The sequence below is a fragment of the Salvelinus fontinalis genome, chromosome 7 (genome assembly GCF_029448725.1).
Source record: "Salvelinus fontinalis isolate EN_2023a chromosome 7, ASM2944872v1, whole genome shotgun sequence".
NCBI classification, from domain to species: Eukaryota; Metazoa; Chordata; class Actinopteri; order Salmoniformes; family Salmonidae; genus Salvelinus; species Salvelinus fontinalis.
In genome coordinates this window covers 20,444,280-20,466,594 of record NC_074671.1, presented here as the reverse complement: position 1 = coordinate 20,466,594, position 22,315 = coordinate 20,444,280, and the positions used below count along the sequence as shown (strand labels likewise).

The window sequence follows — 22,315 nt, the reverse complement described above, 5'->3', positions numbered from 1 at the left end:
TTTGGTTCTTACAAATCAGAGCCTTGTCCTCCCCTTTTTGGTACATTTTTATGGCACAATACAATACGAATGATTGATTGATTTATTGGGAAAAATATGCACCGAGTACAACCCAGCGGATAACATGTTATAGAGATTCCACTTGTGTCCAACATGTACCCTGATATATATATACACATACATAAATGCATTCATACATACTATATAATCATTAAAGAAAGATGGGTACCTGCACACTGATAAATGCTCCCATAGATACACCTGCGGAAGCATTCATTAAAATTGTGGGAGCATTCATTAGTGTGTGAGTCTTTCTGTCTTTCTTTCATTCGTGTACGTTCTGTACCCTTCACCTGCAAGTCACTGAATACACTACTTTGAAACTAGTTATGATGCAATAAAATGCAATTTTGACATTTGTGTGTTTTACTGTATTTTTTACTTTGCTACAAATTTTAACATCATCCTATCACTTTCTAACATAGGTGTTAATGTCATAATAATGTCAAAAGATATTGAATTATATACAGACTAAAGACAAGGTATGCTCATTGGCTTGAAGTGATTCTTTTTTTAGATTAGAAAATGAAACAGAATATTTATGTTAGTATAAGGCACAGCTGTCAAGCTCATTCCACGGGGGGCCGAGTGTCTGTGGGTTTTCGCTCCACCCTTGTACTTGATTGATGAATTCAGGTCACGAATTAGTAAGGAACTCCCATCACCTGGTTTTCTAGGTCTTAACTGAAAGGAAAAAACAAAAACCAGCAGACACTAGGCCCTCCATGGAATGAGTTTGACACCCCTGGTATAAGGTGTTTCTCACTGAGTTCAAATGGCTATCATAAATATGCATTGCCACACAGATTTTCAAACAATGAGTGCTATAAACTGGGTGGTTCAAGCCCTGAATGCTGATTGGCTGACAGCCATGGTATATCAGACCGTATACCACAGGTATGACAAAACACTTATTTTTAATTACGTTGGTAACCAGTTGATAATAGCAATAATGCACCTCGGGGGTTTGTGGTATATGGCCAGTATACCACGGCTAATGGCTGTATCCAGGCGTTGCGTTGTGCCTAAGATCCACCTTTAGCCATGGTATATTGGCCATACACCACACCCCTGGTTAAATAATGTTTTGTGTTAACTTGATAGGTGTTTTTGTATGATGACAATGAGATTTACTTTTGCTTTGTGAAGAATCTTCAGCATGGCCTGGGCACTTCTTTACATATTACTTGAAACATCTCATGAAACAAGGCCGTAGCTACATTTTCTTTTCTTAGAGACTTGATGATGCCTTTTTTGTGCAAGTGTGAAACTCTGTTTGAAACAACATATCAACTTCTTGGAGTACTCTTTTTGTCATTTACCAGTTGTAAATGGTACCTTTGCTGTATTTCTTTACTACTGTAAAGTTAATATTTAGAAATTGCATGACAGAAAAAATACTACCTTTTTAAATCTTTGTTTTTATGTTTGTCTGTTGTTTGAAACAGCCTTGGTGTATTTTCATAATATGAGGTAGGCCTTTTCTTGCTTTGGTGGAACTAAAATCTCACTAGGTACTGGCAGTATGGATGAAGTTGGTGTATTTTGTTAAATCGTGTCATTGCTGACATTGCAATGATGCCAGATAAGTAAAGCTTTTGTCCTCAAGCCACTTTGATTATTAAAGAGATTTCCTCAAATTGGTGTGTGTGCTCTTTCAATAGCAGTAATAACTATCTATGGCAACTTTCATACAATATGTTGTAGCCCAAGCCCAACGTGTTTCATATGTACAGTACCAGTCAATGTTTGGACACACCTACTGATTCAAGGGATTTTCTTTATTTTTTTACTATTTTCTACATTGTAGTATAGTAGTGAAGACATCAAAACTATGAATTAACACATATGGAGTCATGTAGTAACCAACAAAACTGTTAAACAAATCTAAATATATTTTAGATCTTAGATTCTTCAAAGTAGCCAGTCTTTGCCTTGATGACAGCTTTGCACACGCTTGGCATTCTCTCAACCAGCTTCAACAGTAATGCTTTTCCAACAGTCTTGAAGGAGTTCCCACATATGCTGAGCACTTGTTGGCTGCTTTTCCTTCACTCTGCGGTCCAACTCATCCCAAACCAACTCAATTGGGTTGAGGTTGGGTGATTGTGGAGGCCAGATCATCTGATGCAGCACTACATCACTCTCCTTGGTCAAATAGCCCTTACACAGTCTGGAGGTGTGTTGGGTCATTGTCCTGTTGAAATACAAATGATAGTCCCACTAAGTGCAAACCAGATGGGATGGCGTATTGCTGCAGAATGCTGTGGTAGCCATGCTTGTTAAGTGTGCCTTGAATTCTAAATAAATCACGGACAGTGTCACCAGCAAAGCACCCGCTACACCATCATACCTCCTCCTCCAAGCTTCAAGGTGGGAACCACACATGTGGAGATCATCTGTAGATCTACTCTGCGGAACCAATAATCTCAAATTTGGACTCATCAGACCAAAGGACAGATTTCCTCCAGTCTAATGTCCATTGTTTGTGTTTCTTGGCCCAAGCAAGTCTCTTCTTGTTATTGGTGTCCTTTAGTAGTGGTTTCTTTGCAGTAATTCGACCACGAAGGCCTGATTCACGCAGTCTCGTCTGAACAGTTGATGTTGAGATGTGTCTGTTACTTGAACTCTGTGAAGCCTTTATTTGGTCTGCAATTTCTGAGGCTGGTAACTCTAATGAACTTATCCTCTGCAGCAGAGGTAACTCGGGTCTTCCTTTCCTGTGGCGGTCCTCAAGAAAGCCCATTTCCTCATAGCGCTTGATGGATTTTGCGACTGCACTTGAAGAAACATTCAAAGTTCTTGAAATTTTCTGTGTTGACTGACCTTCATGTCTTAAAATAATGATGGACTGTCGTTTCTCTTTGCCTGTTTGAGCTGTTCTTGCCATAATATAGACTTGGTCTTTTACCAAATAGGGCTATCTTCTGTATACCACCCTATCTTGTCACAATACGACCAATTGGCTCAAAAGCATTAAGAAGGAAAGAAATTCCACAAATTAACTTTTAACAATGCACACCTGTTAATTGAAATGCATTCCAGGTGACTACCTCATGAAGCAGGTTGAGAGAATGCCAAGAGTGTGCGAAGCTATCATCAAGGCAAAGACTGGCTACTTTGAAGATTCTCAAATATAAAATATATTTAGATTTTTCTTAACACTTTGTTTGGTTACTAGATGATTCTATGTGTGTTATTTCATAGTTTTAATTCCTTCACTATTATTCTACAATGAGTAGGTGTGTCCAAACTTTTGACTGGTACTGTATGCATTATATGTTCTTCACTTGAGTAGTAGTAGTGACCTATTCTCTCAGATTGCCAACAGCTGTGATATGTGATTAATTAACTGTCAATGTTGACATTACTTATGGCAGGCCAGGACTGTGTAGGGTCCCCTTAAAATATCCATCCAATAATCCAAACACGATGAGGGGGCGTTAATAGTTCAGAATGTCATGGAGTTGAAGATGCCATAGATTCTGCTATGGGACTGATGGCCCATGGAAGTATGTCCATACTTGTTGGATCAGGCACTGTTACAACAAACTGTAAACCCAAGTCAGTTGTTTTCATATGACTTCTTTCATTTCCTTTTCATGTTCCTCAGTCATTTATTTACTTCATCTTTTAGCCTTTCTCTTTCCTCTTTGGTCATTATCACTTCTTGTAAAATGTACCGTATGTATGTTCTCAAATCAATCATATTCCTGACAGTTGAAATTGATACCCTTGTCAAATGCAGTTATTTTTTGGATTGGAAATTCTAGAGCCGTGTGGTGGTGAGAAATGGGATATTTTTTTGACGTAATGTTTCACATGCCCACATGAACATTTCCAAACGAACAGGAGTGAAGGAGAGGCCGGGTTCTCTGGTGCAGAAGGAAGCCAAGGAGGAATCTGCTGTGGAAGAACAAAGTAAGAACACACCTTATTGAGACTGATTGGTCCCTGCACTGAATCCCACAAACTTAAATGTCCCTTCACATTGCATATAGCAAGGTGTTATCTTCCGTATAGCACATACCCAGACATGCTCTTCTTACTCCAAAAACACAAATGCTTAATGTGAGCGACAATGAGGATGTCAAAGATGCCTGTGGACATATCCTCACCAGTATTGTTTCTTTTGGGGGGGTTTTAGGAGACCGGTTAGAGTGGGTGTAGAATGGGTTAGGGTGGCTGTAAAGGTCACTCAAATGACACCCTCTTGGCATATGGGCTTATTTGTTTTCAGAAAAGGCATTTGTCCTGTCCTACAGCTAACCATCCATTGACCACATATTCTCAGTTGATCATAAAAACATCTTAAAACGCCACCAAGGGTAGAATAGGTGCGCTCGGATTAGATTAGGACCAATGAAATGACCCACAACCTGTACACACATTCTCTGGTCTGGTGGGGGTGTTTGGTCAGAGACCATCACGGTAGGAACATATTTGAATGAAAAACGTATGCATGACTTCCGGCCGGCAGAATCCCATAGAGCTACAATGACAAACTACGATGGGGTTGTGCTACACTGCCTGGACATACAGTCCAAAAGCAAAGTAACTTGTGATTTGTATCTTGAAGATCAGTAAAACTCCCCCTTAAGACCGATGCGTTTCGACAATCATGGCTTCATAAGGATATAGTCCTTGGCCTAAATCCTTTGATTGTAAAATTCAACTTTTAGCCGAGCCCATTGTGGAGGAAGTCATCCAGACAACAGAGGGGACTGAGGAAGAAGAGCAGCTTCCACCGAACCCATCACAGGAGCAGCAGGCCCCTGAAGGTGAGAGTCCGGACGCAGTGGGAACTCCAGCCAAATCAGAAGATGCAACTGAGGAAGCTTTTGAGGGGAAACTGGCGGTTGAGGCTGAGGCTGCTGTCCAGGTAGAGGAAAGTGAGTGCCCCTCTTGAGAAAACATTGTTCATCCTTCTCCCACCAAGATTACAAAGAGTGCCAGTATCACCTGGTAAATATTGCCACGGCTCATACCAACTGCTGTTCAATTTCCTCCATGTGTAGCTATGCACTATCCCACCAATGTGCCCATCTGTTGGCAAACAGTTTGAGGGGAGATGCGTACTGTGTCCATTCATAAAAAATCCATTCTGTTGCTGTGCTTCATTACAGAATTATCCATTAAGTTTCATGTGACGGCTTATCCTGAGGGGAATGCAATCAAAAGCTGCTATTGCATAAACCTGCTTGGCCCAGTATCAATTCTCATATTCCAATTAAAAACGTTGGTTAAATAGGACCTGGATGTTGATTTGGGGGCCATGAAAACCAGATGGAAAAAGAAATTGCGGTTGGGTTGGTCAAAAAGAAAAGCAGGGACCACCTGAAAAGGCAGCAGGAGCATTTCTAAAGCTGAATGGCAACTGCACCAACTCGTGCGACAACCTTAAAGGGGCAATCTGTATTTCAGTAACAAAGGGTTTTATAATAACAAAGGGTAACACCACGGTTTTTGTAACATGCTGAGGGACGGGGCTAGAGAAGGCACATAGTTTGAATTCCAATTAACTCGCTTTGACACAGTTTAAAGAATGTATTCCCTCTTCCTCAAGCTTCCTGCCAATGTCATTTCAGCTGCTGTCCCTCTCCCGCCGATATCAGATGATTTTGTCCCAGGTATGTTTTGGATCTTCCCTTAATGAAAAGGGACGACATAGCCATTGATATTACATTGTGTATCAGAAATTTTATAATGAATCACAAAATAGACTAACTCATACTGAAACTACTTACCATACCTGTAGCCTCATTAGCTGCTGTGTGTTTAGTATGATAGCTACAACAAATAATATGATGTTTGATATCTCTCCTTTAGATGACAGTAGAGATGAAGCAACACAACCTTATGGTTAGTGTATGTGTATATACTGTATATACACAGTTGAAGTCGGAAGTTTACATACACTTAGGTTGGAGTCATTAAAACTCATTTTTCGGGGCCTCCCGGGTGGCGCAGTGGTCTAGGGCACTGCATCGCAGTGCTAACTGCGCCACCAGAGTCTCTGGGTTCGCGCCCAGCCTCTGTCGCAGCCGGCCGCGACCGGGAGGTCCGTGGGGCGACGCACAATTGGCATAGCGTCGTCCGGGGTAGGGAGGGTTTGGCCGGTAGGGATATCCTTGTCTCATCGTGCTCCAGCGACTCCTGTGGCGGGCCGGGCGCAGTGCGCGCCAACCAAGGGGGGCCAGGTACACGGTGTTTCCTCCGACACATTGGTGCGGCTGGCTTCCGGGTTGGAGGCGCGCTGTGTTAAGAAGCAGTACGGCTGGTTGGGTTGTGCTTCGGAGGACGCATGGCTTTCGACCTTCGTCTCTCCCGAGCCCGTACGGGAGTTGTAGCGATGAGACAAGGTAGTAATTACTAGCGATTGGATACCACGAAAATTGGGGAGAAAATGGGATAAAAAAAATAAATAATAATAAAAAAACTCATTTTCAACCGCTCCACAAATTTCTTGTTAACAAACTATAGTTTTGGCAAGTCAGTAAGGACATCTAATCACAAGTCATTTTCCCAATAATTGTTTACAGACAGATTATTTCACTGTATCACAATTCCAGTGGGTCAGAGGTTTACATAGTGTACACTCAGTTGACTGTGCATTTAAACAGCTTGTAAAATTCCAGAAAATTATGTCATGGCTGTAGAAGCTTTTGATAGGCTAATTGACATAATTTGAGTCAATTGGAGGTGTACCTGTGGATGTATTTCAAGGCCTACCTTCAAACTCAGTGCCTCTGCTTTACATCATGGGAAAATCAAAAGAAAGCCAATACCTCAGAAAATAATTGCAGCCCTCCACAAGTCTGGTTCATCCTTGGGAGCAATTTCCAAATGCCTGAAGGTACCACGTTCATCTGTACAAACAATAGTACGCAAGTATAAACACCATGGGACCACGCAGCCATCATACCGCTCAGGAAGGAGATGCATTCGGTCTCCTAGAGATGAATGTACTTTGGTGCGAGAAGTGCAAATCAATCCCAGAACAGCAGCAATGCACCTTGTGAAGATGCTGGAGGAAACAGTTACAAAAGTATCTATATCCACAGTAAAACGAGTCATACCTCGACATAACCTGAAAGGCCGCTCAGCAAGGAAGAAGCCACTTCTCCAAAACGGCCATAAAAAGCCAGACTACGGTTTGCAACTGCACATGGGGACAAAGATTGTACTTTTTGGAGAAATGTCCTCTGGTCTGATGAAACAAAAATAGAACTGTTTGGCCATAATTACCATCGATATGTTTGGAGGAAAGGGGATGGGGGGGGGGCTTGCAAGCCGAAGAACACCATCCTAATCGTGAAGCACGGGGGTGGCAGCATCATGTTGTGGGGGTGCTTTGCTGCAGGAGGGACTGGGGCACTTCACAAAATAGATGGCGGCATGAGGCAGGAAAATGATGTGGATATATTGAAGCAACATCTCAAGACATCAGTCAGGAAGTTAAAGCTTCACAAATGGGTCTATGGACAATGACCCCAAGCATACTTCCAAAGTTGTGGCAAAATGGCTTAAGGACAACAAAGTCAAGGTATTGGAGTGGCCATCACAAAGCCCTGACCTCAATCTTATAGAACATTTGTAGGCAGAACTGAAAAAGTGTGTGCGAGCAAGGAGGCCTTGTTACGCACGCCTCTGAGAAGAGGGAACGCAACTCCCTGCTACAACTCAACTCTCTGAAGTGCAAGAGGTATGGACTGTAGGTGCGAGTAAGGATGACACAAAAGCAGAATTTACCGTTTACTAGAATTTATTTTCTTACACGGTAATATGGGGAAAAGGGGCTGGACGGAACCAAAGCAAAGAAAGTAAATATCAAAGTTCCCCCTCTCCTATCTAACCTGCCTACCCACTTAACTTACCTAACTTAACACCGCCTGGTGCCCTAACCAAAATACAGGGGGTGGTCCGCCCAGGTCTTACCTAGTGTGCCTAGACAGTAAATATACTACGGGTATATGTATGCCCGCGGGCCTCTTGCCTAAGCACTCCCAAAGTGCCTTCTCCTTCCCCCCTGGGAACAAATGAAACAGAGTAATTATTAATGATTTCACAAACAGTCACAAACACAGGACATAGAAAAACTGCTACCAACAACAACAGTACATACCACACTTTCTGATACACAACCCACACTATATCACAATCTAATTTTTCTCTCTCAATCTCCAAATCTCTACTCCAAATCTCTACTCCAAATCTCTACTCCAAATCTCTACTCCAAATCTCTACTCCAAATCTCTACTCCAAATCTCTACTCCAAATCTCTACTCCAAATCTCTACTCCTCCTCCTTATCTCATCTCTCTACAAATCTCTTGGGGCAGAACACTGGCTTTTATCTTCAGGTGGCAATGGTGATTAGTGTCAGCTGCTTCTTGACGAGGGGGCGGGGTCAGCTCCAATCACCATTTAGCCTGGTGTTGACCAATCAGCTGGTTGGGGAGTACTTCAGGAAGCCATCTCCTGAAACACACACTAAAATACAAAACAGAACACAGAAACTGGGGAACGTAACACGCCCACCACAAAAATTGCAAACATACAGTTTGTAATAACAAAAACCAACGCTTCCCCAGTTAGTAAACCCGTGATAGAGCGTCAGCAACCACATTCGCTGAGCCCTTCATATAGGCTATCTGTACATTATATCCTTGTACAATCAGAGCCCACCGCATAAGGCGGCGGTTCTGATTGTACATTTGCTTTAAGAACACTAAAGGATTATGGTCCGTGAAGACCATTACAGGCAAGGCACTGGATCCCACATATACCTCAAAGAACTGTAAGGCTAGCAATAAAGCTAGCGTCTCTTGTTCAATTGTGGAGTACCTTGACTGACACGAGTTGAACTTACGGGAGAAGAAACTGACGGGCCGATCCACTCCGTCTTCATCTTCCTGTAATAGAACCGCACCCACCCCCACTATACTAGCGTCAACCTCCAACTTAAAAGGTTTGTCAAAGTTGGGGGCGGCAAGCACTGGGGCACTACAAAGTAGCGCTTTAGCGGACTCAAAAGCATGGTTACAGTCCTTGGACCACCTAAATGGTACCTTGGGACTAAGCAGAGATGAAAGGGGAGCTACTACCGTCGAGAAATTCTTACAGAATGTACGATAGTACCCTACCATCCCTAGGAATCTGCGCAACTGGCGTCGAGTTGTGGGAGCAGGAAAAGCAACAATTGCCTGACTCAGTTACACCAGCTCTGCTACCAAATTCTAATTGAGTGTATGTAAACTTCTGACCCACTGGGAATGTGATGAAAGAAATAAAAGCTGAGATAAACCATTCTCTACTATTATTCTGACATTCTACATTCTTAAAATAAAGTGGTGATCCTAACTGACCTAAGACAGGGAATTTTTACTATTAAATGTCAGGAATTGTGAAAAACAGAGTTTAAATGTATTTGGCTAAGGTGTATGTAAACTTCTGACTTCAACTGTATGTATGTGTGTGTGTATATATATATATATATATATATATATATATATATATATATATATAGTGTGTTTGTAACTCATATGCACATTCATACTTACATGAGTCAGTTTTGCATGACATTTGTTTAGAGGATGAAATCAATGCCATTAACATGAAAGGTGAGATATTCAGTATGTTTTCATTATTCATTGGCCAAACATAGTTTTTTACTCTGTCCTTCCCTGCCTTCTGCTTGGTTAACTGGTCTTGGTTAACTGTGACCTTGCATTGACCAGTAAGCATAGCTTATTGCAGTGTGTTTATTAGACGTTTTGAATGGTCTGTGAATAGTTAGTTAGTGTATTTATGAAGTGTTTATTTGTTTGTCTTGCAGAAGAGTCAAAGCAATTTACTGACCGGCCAGGCTCCCAGGAGACACGGGAAGCAGGTGTGCTGTACACACACACACACACACACACACACACACACACACACACACACACACACACACACACAAACCAATGCGTTATCTTAGATCAGTCCTCCTTAACCATGTACCATATTAACATGCTTATATGGCACTGAAATCAAATCTTTAGTATGATTACAATTGCAATACAATGCAGAGGCTGATTCAGTCCCAGAACCGGAGGCTAACGTGGAATCTGTTCCGGACCTGGAAGCTGTCCCACAACTGAAAGATGAAGCCGTCCCAGAACTGAAAGGTTAGGAGTATAACAAGTCTTGTACCATAGTCTTAAACCATTGTTTTTTAAAGGAACATTCTCAGTTAGAGCGCCTGTGTCTCATTGAAATGAGGCAGTATTGAATAATGTTGATTTCCTAACTGTGCTGTACCTACCTGCCTGTTGGTTTCTTGCAGAGGAGCCAGTGGCAGTAGAGGAGGAAACAACACAGGAAGATTCAGAAGGTGGGTTTACCAACACACACATTTATGCTTTATTCACAGTAAACATTTGAACAGACATAATCACATCGTATGCCAACAGTTAAATCCGTTAGGGTTGGCAGTCAAATAACATGGGACTTTAGGTACTCTGATGGAGACCAGGCTATTTTGTAGAGTAGCCTTATTGACAGGCAGGCTTGACGTGGTGGCGGCTCAATGCAGCTGTCACATATAGCTGTGTATGTAATTATAGCACCTGTTGGCGTTTCCCAGTGCTTCCAGTCATTCAAGGCCACCTCAAAGGCCACTTATGTGACTGTCATTTCTATGGAGGGCTTCACCTGCATGTCTAGGGTTGTGTGAGTTTGCGCGTTTTGCCATTTGGTTTTAAGAATGTTCCGGCTTCCTTTTTGGGTGGTTCTTGCTTTGATTTGTGACTCAAGCGCTTGGAAACTGTGGTATTGGCTGCTGAGAGTGCATTTGTGTCACTGATTGACACAAATGAGTTGGCTCTTAACCGTGGAGTTGTCTCGATGTTCAATAGACGTGGTGTGTAACACTACAAGACTAGGTATCAAAGTAGCTCAGTTTCTCCTAATAAGCCTTGACTGATATACGACCCATCAGCTCCCTCTTCTGGTTATTAACTGCAAGGGCAATGTTGTGGTGAGAGTAACCCTGCCTATACAGCAGTAGGGAAACACTGTTCTGAAGGTGGAAAGTGGTGTGCAGTTTGAAAAGCCCCACAGATCCCTGGCCTATGGTATTTATCCAATTTGCCTGGTAAATTGTGACATAACCACTCTTCTCATGTCACTGCTCTGAAATGTAAGCTCAGGTCAGAACCTAAAATGAATTCTTTCTTCAGTTTATTCCTGGTTGCGTGAGACGTCACTTTTATTTTAATCTGTGAGATTTGTAAAATATGAGCAATCCATACAGTCGTGAAAAAAGCAGACCTCTACGATTTCAAGTTTCTAGTATTTCAGAGTGTTACTGCTGTTGACGTCATGATTTTTGTTACTGAATTGGCGAGCACTAGTTTATTCTCTATCCAATCTTTTATATAAACCTTTTGTTTTTTCTCAGAAAGTCATTATGCTTTTTAAGCCAGATGTGTTTTTGGGGCTCAAATGTGTCTTCCTTTATCGTGTAATGTTTTTTCAACAATGCTTTAGTTTGATGAATCTGAAAAGCTTTATTTAATATTTGTTATTTGCCCTGCTACTTTGTGTTGATAGCATTCATAGCATTCTTCTAGCTGTCATTTTCTTCCCTTTTGGGTCATTCCACCTCAAAAAGCACAAGAAAGAGGATTTCGACACCCACCATTTCCAATTGTTCTGAAATCGTTTCAGTAGTTAAAAACAGATGAGATTAGCATTCCTGCAACATTATTTTGTGCAAATATAATTTGATCTCTGAGAAATTAAGCTAATTGATTGCACCCAAATTGAACTTGACTTCTACAAGGACCACGGTCTCTTTTACAGCTTGGCACTGCGTATACATGTTTACACATACAGTAAGAAACTACAGAAGACAAACAAAACCATCACAGATAACACAAAAAAAATACAGCAACAGATTACATTTACACGTAGGTTATTCCCCTAGCAGCACAAGAACCTACATTACCCGAAACAGTTACAAGCAATACAAAAATAAAAATCCTCCAATAAATGTTTAAAATGGGCAACAGGGGGACAAGAGTCTCAAGTTTAGGTTTAGTCTGCAGGCTATTCCATAGGCGAGGAGCGTAACAGGAAAAGGCAGCCATACCCAACTCTGTGGAAATCGCATGGGCCTCAAGTGTAATCCATGTTGAGACCTGGTTTTAGGAATTCTAATATAGATGAGTGATGATAAATAAGAAGGTAGATTATAGGACTCATATTTTAAATTATAGGACTCATATAATATGCAATAAAAATAGTACCCGATATCTGATTTGGACCCCAAAATTCTAATAATAAATAAGACGAGGTTTCCAAAGAAATTGTCAAAATCCACCCACGGACCTCCGACATCCCACACCAATCCCACCCCAACAACGAGTATCAATTCTCTATGTCTGACAAGTAGTATGGAGCTGCGGCTCTGAGTATTTTTTTCTTTATCCTATATAATGCATTCTCAGTGAATTTGGTGATATTTTTTTTCTATTCAGAGATTTGTCGTTAGGTTTATGACCCGGTTCTGACCACTAGATGGTGTTGTTCCTTCTATTAGGTAAGGCACATTTTTCCATGATGTATGCCATGTTAATGATATCTGAGTGAGAGTGCCTGCGTTTTCGGTCGGTATTCAGCCATGATTACTACATATTTAGATGACTGGCTAGACTAGCTGACCAATCTAAACATTGTTAGATGAGATGGCTGATTGAGTGACTGTCAGTGACTGACATAACAAGAGAAAAAGTACTGATGCACAACCAAATTTCGAAATTGCACCTTGTGTATTCTACTATTCTAACTCTAACCAGTAAGTTGAGACCCCGACTGAGTTCATAAAAAATATATATCTATATACATTCCAGGATTTTTCTTTTTTTGGTATTATTTTCTACATTGTAGAATAATAGTGAAGACATCAAAACTATGAAATAACACATATGGAATCATGTAGTAACCAAAAAAAGATTTAGATCCTTTAGATTTAGATTCTTCAAAGTAGCCACCCTTTGCCTTGATGACAGCTTTGCACACTCTTGGCATTATCTCATCCAGTTTCATGAGGTAGTCACCTGGAATGCATTTCAATTAACAGGTGTTAACTTTGTTAAAGGTTAATTTGTGGAATTCCTTTCCTTCTTAATGCTTTTGAGACAATCAGTTGTGTTGTGACAACATAGGGGTGGTATACAGAAGATAGCCCTATTTGGTAAAAGACCAAGTCCATATTATGGCAAGAACAGCTCAAATAAGCAAAGAGAAATGACAGTTCATCATTACTGTAAGACATGAAGATCAGTTAATACGGAAAATGTCAAGAACTTTGAAAGTTTCTTCAAGTGCAGTCGCAAAATCCATCAAGCACTATGAGGAAATGGGCTCTCATGAGGACCACCACAGGAAAGGAAGACCCCGAGTTACCTCTGCTGCAGAGGATAAGTTCATTAGAGTTACCAGTCTCAGAAATTGCAGCCAAAATAATTGCTTCACAGAGTTCAAATAACAGACACATCTCAACATCAACTGTTCAGAGGAGACTGTGTGTATCAGGCCTTCATGGTCGAATTGCTGCAAAGAAACCACTACTAAAGGACACCAATAACAAGAAGAGACTTGCTTGGGCCAAGAAACACGAGCAATGGACATTAGACCGGTGGAAATCTGTCACAGACGCAGAGTAGTTAAACGGATGATCTCCACATGTGTGGTTCCCACCGCCGTGATGCATGGAGTAGGAGGTGTGATGGTGTGGAGGTGCTTTGCTGGTGATACTGTCAGTGATATTTTTTTAAATTCAAGGCACACTTTACCAGCATGGCTACCACAACATTCTGCAGCGACACGCCATCCCATCTGGCTTGCGCTTAGTGGGACTATCATTTGTTTTTCAACAGGACAATGACCCAACACACCTCCAGGCTGTGTAAGGGCTATTTGACCAAGAAGGCGAGTGATGGAGTGCTGCATCAGATGATCTGGCCTCCACAATCACCCAACCTAAACCCAGTTGAGATGGTTTGGGATGAGTTGGACCTCAAGAGTGAAGGAAAAGCAGCCAACAAGTGCTCTGCGTATGTCTGAACCCCTTCAAGTCTGTTGGAAAAGCATTCCAGTTGAAACTGGTTGAGAGAATGTCATAAGCGGTCATAAAGGCAAAGGTTGGCTACTTCGAAGAATCTCAAATAGAAAATATATTTTGGTTTGTTTGACACTTTTTTATGGTTACTACATGATTCCATGTGTGTTATTTCACAGTTTTGATGTCTTCATTATCATCCTACAATGTAAAAAATAAAGACAAACCCTTGAATAAATAGGTGTGTCCAAACTTTTGACTGGTACTGTATATATAATATTTTGTTTTTACTCTGACATTTCGCAACCAACCGTTAACATAAGTGGTTTGTGACCCATACTTTAAGAAATACTTAACTAATAGCAGGAACAGCACCATCTAGTGGTCAGAACCTGATAATGTCAGGATGTAGGATGGGACATAAACCTAACAACTTAAATTACTAATTTCTCTGCAGGGGAAAAAATACATTCCCAAATTCATCAGAATACAACACATAGGACACATAAGATGAAGAAACAATACTCTGAGCCACAGCTCCATACTTCTGGTCAGACATAGAGAACTGATACTGTATACGTGTTGTTGGGGTAAGATTGGCATGGGGCGTTTGGTGGCTTTTGACCATTTCTTTGGAATCCTTATGTCTTACTCATTGTTAAAAAAAATGTGGTGGTCCAAATTGGATGTTATGTACTAGATTTATTGAATATTACATGAATCGTATAAGTTGGGTGCAATCAATTAGCTTAATTTCTCAGAGATCAAATTATATTTCAACAAAATAATGTTGCAGGAATGCTAATCTTATCGGTTTCTAACTACAGAGACGATTTCAGAACAATCAGAGATGGTGGGTGTCATGGCTTGCTGAAATGACATGGAATGACCCTTTATTATGTCTTTCAGGCAATGCAGAGGACCAACCAGAGGATATGCTCAAATACAAAGGTACGTGTTCTTTTGATATGGATTCCTATGGTGAACATGAGCTTTCTAGATTAGCAAGGGGTGGCCAACCCTGCTGGAGAGCTAGCCTGTCGCAGGGTTTTGTTCCAGCCCTAGTCTGACACACCTACTTATTCTACAAATCGGCTGAATCAGGTGTTTACGTGTAGAAATGGAGCAAAAGCCTTCACACTCAGAATCTCTCCAGGATGGTTGGCCACCCCAGCACGGTAGTATTGTACTTATTCTCCTCAGTTGGCATTCGCGTCGTCCCACCTAGCCCTGCCACTGAAACTGTCTAGCTTTTCATTCTGAATACAGTCATTTAAATGTCTACCCACTGAGTCACAATGAGTGACGCATCTGGAAGTACGTTTAGAGTTGAAAATAAGAGGGATTACAGTTTGGTCTGCAATTTCATTAAGAGACTACATTGTAATTTTCTGAGGTTGCACCCACCCACACACACATGTTGAGTGATACACCCAATAGCTCACTTTTATGACTTTCTGTTCTTCGTTTCAGCCAAAAAGAAGAAGCCTAAACTCCTGAATAAATTTGAGAAAACGATCAAGACAGAAATTGACGCGGCTGAGAAGTTACGTAAAAAGGTAGTGTTATGTTGTCCTATTTATAACACTGTGTGATGTTTTTAATTAACATGCTCTTATCTTGAAAGTAAATGGATGAATCAATGCTGATCTGTTGTTTTCCATGTCTTTTTTCACCACCCAGGGGAAAGTGGAGGAGGCTGTCCGGGCTTTTGACACTCTAGTTCAGCAGTACCCCCAGAGTCCAAGGTGTCGCTATGGGAAAGCCCTGGTGAGAACCACAGTCTAAATACTGTAGCATGCCATTCTCCTGGTTTATTTTGAACTGATTAAACAAATATTAACCCTTTAACAAGTTAAACACTAAGTGTGTTTATCACTTTAACTAAACTTCAAGTCTTAAATAATGTTTACTATGATCCTAAAAAGTGGGTGAAAATTGCACCCATGTAAAAATAGGGAAAACGCCTGAAATGTTCTGGGGCCCATTATGTATGTTCAGGCCGAAGATGACCTGGCAGAGAAGATGCGCAGCAACGACATGCTACAGAAGGCCCTCAGCACGTACAAGGAGGCGTCAGAGCTGCCCAACGCCACGCCTGACCTCATCAAGGCCACACTGAAGAAACGGGCCGAACGTCAGCAGTTCTTAGGTAACCTACAGGGCCAAGCATGCTGGAGTGCCTACACACACACACAAATTACACCGTACATTATTCTTGTGTACTTAATCTGAAGACCATTACGCGACTCCGATTAATGTCATTTGGTAAAGTGGTTGTTGTAGTGGTTGTCTTTTCGATTTAATGTAGTATTTAATATAATTCATTCAGTATTTTGAAATACTTTCTCTAATTGAGATTACTGGGGATTGTGGTTGTGTGCATAGAGTGTGTTGTGACTCCCTCCCTCTCTCTCTCTCTCTATCTGGTGTAGGTCGTATGAGGGGTGCCTTAGCCACGTTGGAGAAGCTGGTACAGATCTTCCCTGAGGACGTGGCCCTGAAGAACGATCTGGGCGTGGCTCACCTGCTCATCGGAGACAACAAGAGCGCCAAGAGGGTCTACGAGGAGGTGAGCCGTGGTCCAAGTCATCACCATTCTTGACTGCTTTGAGGTTTCCAAGCATTCTTTTCTTTCTGGGAAATAATGTGTTGAAAATGTCGTGATTTTGCTTTGCAACACATCTTCACCTGGTCTGCTTCAGTAAACACATTACTAACAGAATTGTAATTTGCAAGATTACACGTAAATGAAATGTATCTAGCGTGACATTTTCAGCAGGGAAATGTCAATGAGTGTCACGATTGAATGTTTGATTAACAATTGACGATTTCTAAATTATGTGTCCCCTGGTAGGTGTTGGCCATTGCACCAAGTAACGGCTTTGCTAAAGTCCATTACGGCTTCATCCTCAAATCAGAAAATAAGATAGCAGAGAGCATCCCATTCCTCAGGGTAAGTACTGTAACCAATCATGCTCCCACAGATTCAAACCACTCTTTTGATCCTGAAACCACTCTCTCTGCACTGAAACCCGTCTCCCTGCACTTAAACCCGTCTCCCTGCACTGAAACCCCTCTCCCTGCACTGAAATCCGTCTCCCTGCACTGAAACCCCACTCTCTGCACTGAAACCCCTCTCTCTGCACTGAAACCCCTCTCTCTGCACTGAAACCCCTCTCTCTGCACTGAAACCCCTCTCCCTGCACTGAAACCCCTCTCCCTGCACTGAAACCCCTCTCCCTGCACTGAAACCCCTCTCCCTGCACTGAAACCCCTCTCTCTGCACTGAAACCCCTCTCTCTGCACTGAAACCCCTCTCCCTGCACTGAAACCCCTCTTCCTGCACTGAAACCCCTCTCTGTGCACTGAAACCCCTCTCTGTGCACTGAAACCCCTCTCTCTGCACTGAAACCCCTCTCTCTGCACTGAAACCCCTCTCTCTGCACTGAAACCCCTCTCTCTGCACTGAAACCCCTCTCTTTGCACTGAAACCCCTCTCTGTGCACTGCAGGATGGTTTGGAATCAGGAGACCCTGGCACAGACGACGGCAGATTTTACTTCCACCTCGGAGACGCCTTGCAAAGAATGGGAGACGACAGTGTGAGTTAAGATCAAACTCACAGACACCAAGCTTACACCAATACTGACTCCACAGCAGCAGTATTCACTAGATACATGTAGTAACTTCACAGAGTATGATATCAGTATGACTTATCGTGATAGTACTTTTCCTCTGACAATAAGATAAAACAGAGTATTTAAATGTAACTTTATAATATGAGTTCAAATGTGTTGGTTTTGAAATACTACAAGCACAATGGTCTTCTCCTCTTCCAGGCCTACAAGTGGTATGAGAGAGGGCACCAGAGAGGTCACTTTGCCTCCGTATGGCAGCGATCTCTCTACAATGTGGACGGTCTCAAAGCCCAGCCATGGTGGACGCCCAAGGACACTGGCTATATGGATCTAGTCAAGGTACTGTAGATGATGACAACTTGTCTCATCTGGTTGTCTTTTCTCCCCGATAGTCACGGAGTTCGATAATGTCTAGAGGGAGCACGTCCTCTCTTTTCCTTTGATCTGTTCTGTGACAGCGTGGGCAGAAACATGGAGGGCTCCCATCTTAAAATAGTCAATTCTTCTTCATTTGAGTTTTGACCTGGTGTAAAGCTGTGCTTGGACTGAGCATAGTATGAATATAATATAATATGAATAATGTGTGTCTATGTCATAGACCCTGGAGAGGAACTGGAGGACCATTCGAGACGAGGCCCTGTCAGTGATAGATAAAAGCACCGGCCTCTTTGTTCCAGAAGAGGAGAACCTCCGAGAAAAAGGGGAGTGGGGCCAGTTCACACTCTGGCAGCAAGGTAAACCTATCAAACCCTTCACAACTAGCACCTGGCAAGTCCCTATGTCAGAAATACACTAAATGTAATTGAATGGAAATAATCCTAAGTAAAGGTTTAGTGGTGTCTGAACCTGGCCTCTAATTCCTTGTTTCTCTTCTCCTGTTCCTTGCAGGCAAGAAGGCAGGGGAGTCCTGCCACAGTGTTCCAAAGACCTGTGGCCTGTTGGAGCGCTACCCAGAGGCAACAGGCTGCAAGAGAGGACAGGTAGGTCACCCCACCACAGACGTGACTGACATGCCAACTATCAGACAGATGGACAGACAGCCTGGCCATTTTTTAAACATAATTCATATTTCATTTCAGCTCTGTTCACTTTCTCTGGGTGTATGACTGCCTCTCTCTCTGTCTCTCTGTCTCTGTCTCTCTGTCTCTGTCTCTCTGTCTCTGTCTCTCTGTCTCTGTCTCTCTGTCTCTGTCTCTCTCTCTGTCTCTCTCTCTCTCTCTCTCTCTCTCTCTCTTGCTCTCTCTCTCTCTCTCTCTCTCTCTCGCTCTCTCTCTCTCTCTCTCTCGCTCTCTCTCTCTCTCTCTCTTGCTCTCTCTCTCCCTCCCTACCTATTTCTCCCTGGGTTCCAGATCAAGTTCTCGGTGATGCAGCCTGGTACTCACGTCTGGCCCCACACGGGGCCCACGAATTGTCGCCTGCGCATGCACCTGGGCCTGGTCATCCCAAAGACAGGCTGCAAGATCAGGTGCACCAACGACACCAGGTAACATCTTCCACAGCCATCAACGTCATCCCCTTGTTACATCTAACATCACCCACTTGTTAGTTCTTGGTACAGTGTAAGACTGAACATTTGAGTGCTCTGTACTTGATTGTCACTCAAGACCAAGTGTAGCTGAAAAATATGTTATGTCGATTTTGTGGACTGTCAGTCCTTGCATCCATAGCTCTGTCTACGAATTTGAGTGGTTACATTTTCCCCGGCCCCAACCCTCTCAGCTTTATACCAAACAAACTTGACGAGCTGCCATTAAATAAAAACTCATGCATGTTGCTTCATTAAAGCTATAGTTCTTAGTTGTTACATCCACTTTTCAACTCATTAATTAAGGATATAAACCCATAGATTTTTGAAGATTACAACTTATAAATGCCTTGTGAGCTTAGTTCAACTGTCGTACCACATCAGAACCCAAAATATACGCTTGTTTACCTCCAATGTTTGTAAACCATGTAAGTGTAAACAAACACTATATAGCTTCAAAACTTGGTTAAACAATCATTATATCCTAGATGGTCAGTCCCTGTCTATAAACTTGACAGTGGTTACATTTCTCCAGGCCCATCCCTCAGCTTTTTACCAACACAGAGCCGTGGTGGCACTTTATTGTTTCAATGAAGGACTCTAGCTTTAACACAAAGGCTATGGTCTCTGCTGTTCTCTTCCAGGGCTTGGGAGGAGGGGAAAGTGCTCATCTTTGATGACTCCTTTGAGCACGAGGTGTGGCAGGACGCTGACAGCTACCGGCTCATCTTCATCGTGGATGTGTGGCACCCCGAGCTCACCCAGTACCAACGGCAGACTCTCTCCCCCATTTAAAGAATGTACGGCAAAATGACTGACAGACTGTCACCTACTGGAGTGCTGGGGTTAACACTCTTGACCCATAAGAACGGAAGGGTCCATAGTATCTGGTCTCTGTCTGTCCACCCATTCCTTCACAGTTGGCCATTTTAGGTCAAAGGTGACAAATGTGACACTTGCCCTTGCTCAGTCAAGGGCTCCATTTTGGAACCGTCTAGAAGAGTTACTGAAGGCCCTGTCAGATTGGAAAAAGCCTTAGTGACACTTTGGAACACTGACTGCTAAATGTGGTACTCGCCAACTAGGTGTTTAGGCCAAAATGTGGATTTACGGTAAGGTGTGGGTTTAATATCACATAGGCTGTGTTGTAAATGTATCACAAGTGCATTCTTGTTTTTCATTAGTCAACCAAAGTGCCATGTGTCTGAAACATACCTAACATACAAACGGTAACTGAACAAAACTTTAGTATTGCAGCTAGTGATTTTAATGTTGTATAGTTACTGATATAATTTCTGTTTTTTATCCCAATCTTAATCGTTTTCTTTCCTCAAGAAAAGTTATTTGATGATTTTCATGTTCAAGTCTTCAGAAACGTAAGGTAAGAACACAAATAAGATTAGAGTAACACGGGAAACTATCCTGTTAAGATGTTGCTAAGCTAGCTAAAACTCTGCTAGCTGCTGTTTCTCTAACACTTGATTGGTTATTACACAGCTCTTATTGCATGTAATGGTCATGCATTAACTTCATGTTACTTCCATAGCTTTACACAGTAATCTGCCTCTTACTTTTTGGGGGGTTCTATTTTTAGTAATACAGAAACACTGCTTATTAGGTCATTCCATTTCACTCGTATGATTTTTGCATGTCACTTTAGATTAATGGATGGGACATCACAATGCCAAGAATGTTTTTATTGCAGAATTAATATTGTAAAAAAAAACATATTTTTGTACGCTGACAATATATTTTCAACTGTGCCTTGACCTGGGAGCATACACAGCCCATTATACTCAACAGGCTTGTCTTTGTAATTTAAAGTCCTGCCAAACTTGTGTATTTACATTCTTAAATGTATCAAATATGAACATTTTACTGAAGGCATATATTTTGTACATGCATAACATTTGAATGTTTTATAAAATGCTAATTTACCTGTGTAAAACTTAGGCAGGAGCATGTTGAATGTACCCCAGTCTTGTCACACTGCATTCCAAACCTGGGTCAAATACATATGTCAAATACTTCCCAATACTTCAAATGCGCTTCATTTAGTTTGCCTTGTACAATGGAATAGTCCCTAAAAGGAGAACTCCGAGCTAAATAAAGTGCACTACATAGGCTATACTTGAGTATTAGAAAGCATTTCACCCAGGTCTGCTGCATTCCAGGTATAGCAAAGCTGACTAGAAGGGGTCTTTGCTTGACCAGTGTTGATATACAAAAGGAAAAAGAAATGCCGAAGCATATTCTTCTAGATGTTATTTAATCACTCTCTATGTGCGTTGGTAATCCGCTTCATCGCAGCAATGAAATCATGTCCAAATCAGTCCAGTGGTATTATGCTGAGTTCATGTGCTATCAGAATAATCAGAAACTCAGGACTAAGAAATTCCTGGCAAGCCCACGGACTCATCATAGCTACCTTATTTCAGATGTCCAAAACCGCTCATACTGATCTTACAGGTAGGAAATACGAGTGGGAAACTGGGGTAACATCATTGTACCCCACGTTTCCTACTTCAGAGGAGTATGTAAACACATCATAATGCCATGGGTCGGAGTCATTCGTTAGGACTATTGGATGTCATCCTGTCTGCCCAAAAAAGGATGAACTTTTCACCCAAGTGTGGCTGTCTGTCATGGACATGGGTGTCTTGGGGTTATCTGTTTGGGTTGTGATGATAACATATTCAAGTTATCCTCCTGGCTTCAAAATTGTTTCTTAGTTACAATGGGGTAGTAAATCAAGCACGTTCACAAAAGCCACATCGTTTGAGAATTATTTCACCTTTTGTGGTACTCTTATGAATTTATCACTTTTTGTAGTGTTGAAATCACTGAGCTGTTCCATCTGTTGTAACTTGGCCTGCCAAGTAAGTAATGCATCTTTCAATTCTATTTTGTATGTTGTAATTAGTTGCACTGAATAATTGTAAACTGAATAGCTTCTTTTCAGTAAATGAAAAATGAGGTCAAAA

At 41.8% G+C, this 22,315-nt stretch overlaps 1 protein-coding gene across 1 annotated transcript in view; it reads left to right on the top strand.

The window, feature by feature from the left end:
- LOC129860045 (trichohyalin-like) overlaps window positions 1–22,315 on the top strand; it is a 51,498-nt gene extending 29,183 nt beyond the window's left edge. The window contains exons 9-28 of the mRNA XM_055930390.1: window positions 1,386–1,394; window positions 3,913–3,981; window positions 4,743–4,952; window positions 5,649–5,690; window positions 5,890–5,922; window positions 9,898–9,951; window positions 10,130–10,228; window positions 10,387–10,434; window positions 15,076–15,117; window positions 15,640–15,725; window positions 15,850–15,936; window positions 16,168–16,318; window positions 16,602–16,738; window positions 17,024–17,122; window positions 17,681–17,770; window positions 18,008–18,145; window positions 18,405–18,540; window positions 18,695–18,786; window positions 19,156–19,289; window positions 19,976–22,315. Of these exons, the coding sequence (XP_055786365.1) occupies window positions 1,386–1,394; window positions 3,913–3,981; window positions 4,743–4,952; window positions 5,649–5,690; window positions 5,890–5,922; window positions 9,898–9,951; window positions 10,130–10,228; window positions 10,387–10,434; window positions 15,076–15,117; window positions 15,640–15,725; window positions 15,850–15,936; window positions 16,168–16,318; window positions 16,602–16,738; window positions 17,024–17,122; window positions 17,681–17,770; window positions 18,008–18,145; window positions 18,405–18,540; window positions 18,695–18,786; window positions 19,156–19,289; window positions 19,976–20,126 (1,907 nt within the window). The 3' untranslated portion in view covers window positions 20,127–22,315. The remainder of the gene's footprint in view (window positions 1–1,385; window positions 1,395–3,912; window positions 3,982–4,742; window positions 4,953–5,648; window positions 5,691–5,889; window positions 5,923–9,897; window positions 9,952–10,129; window positions 10,229–10,386; window positions 10,435–15,075; window positions 15,118–15,639; window positions 15,726–15,849; window positions 15,937–16,167; window positions 16,319–16,601; window positions 16,739–17,023; window positions 17,123–17,680; window positions 17,771–18,007; window positions 18,146–18,404; window positions 18,541–18,694; window positions 18,787–19,155; window positions 19,290–19,975) is intronic.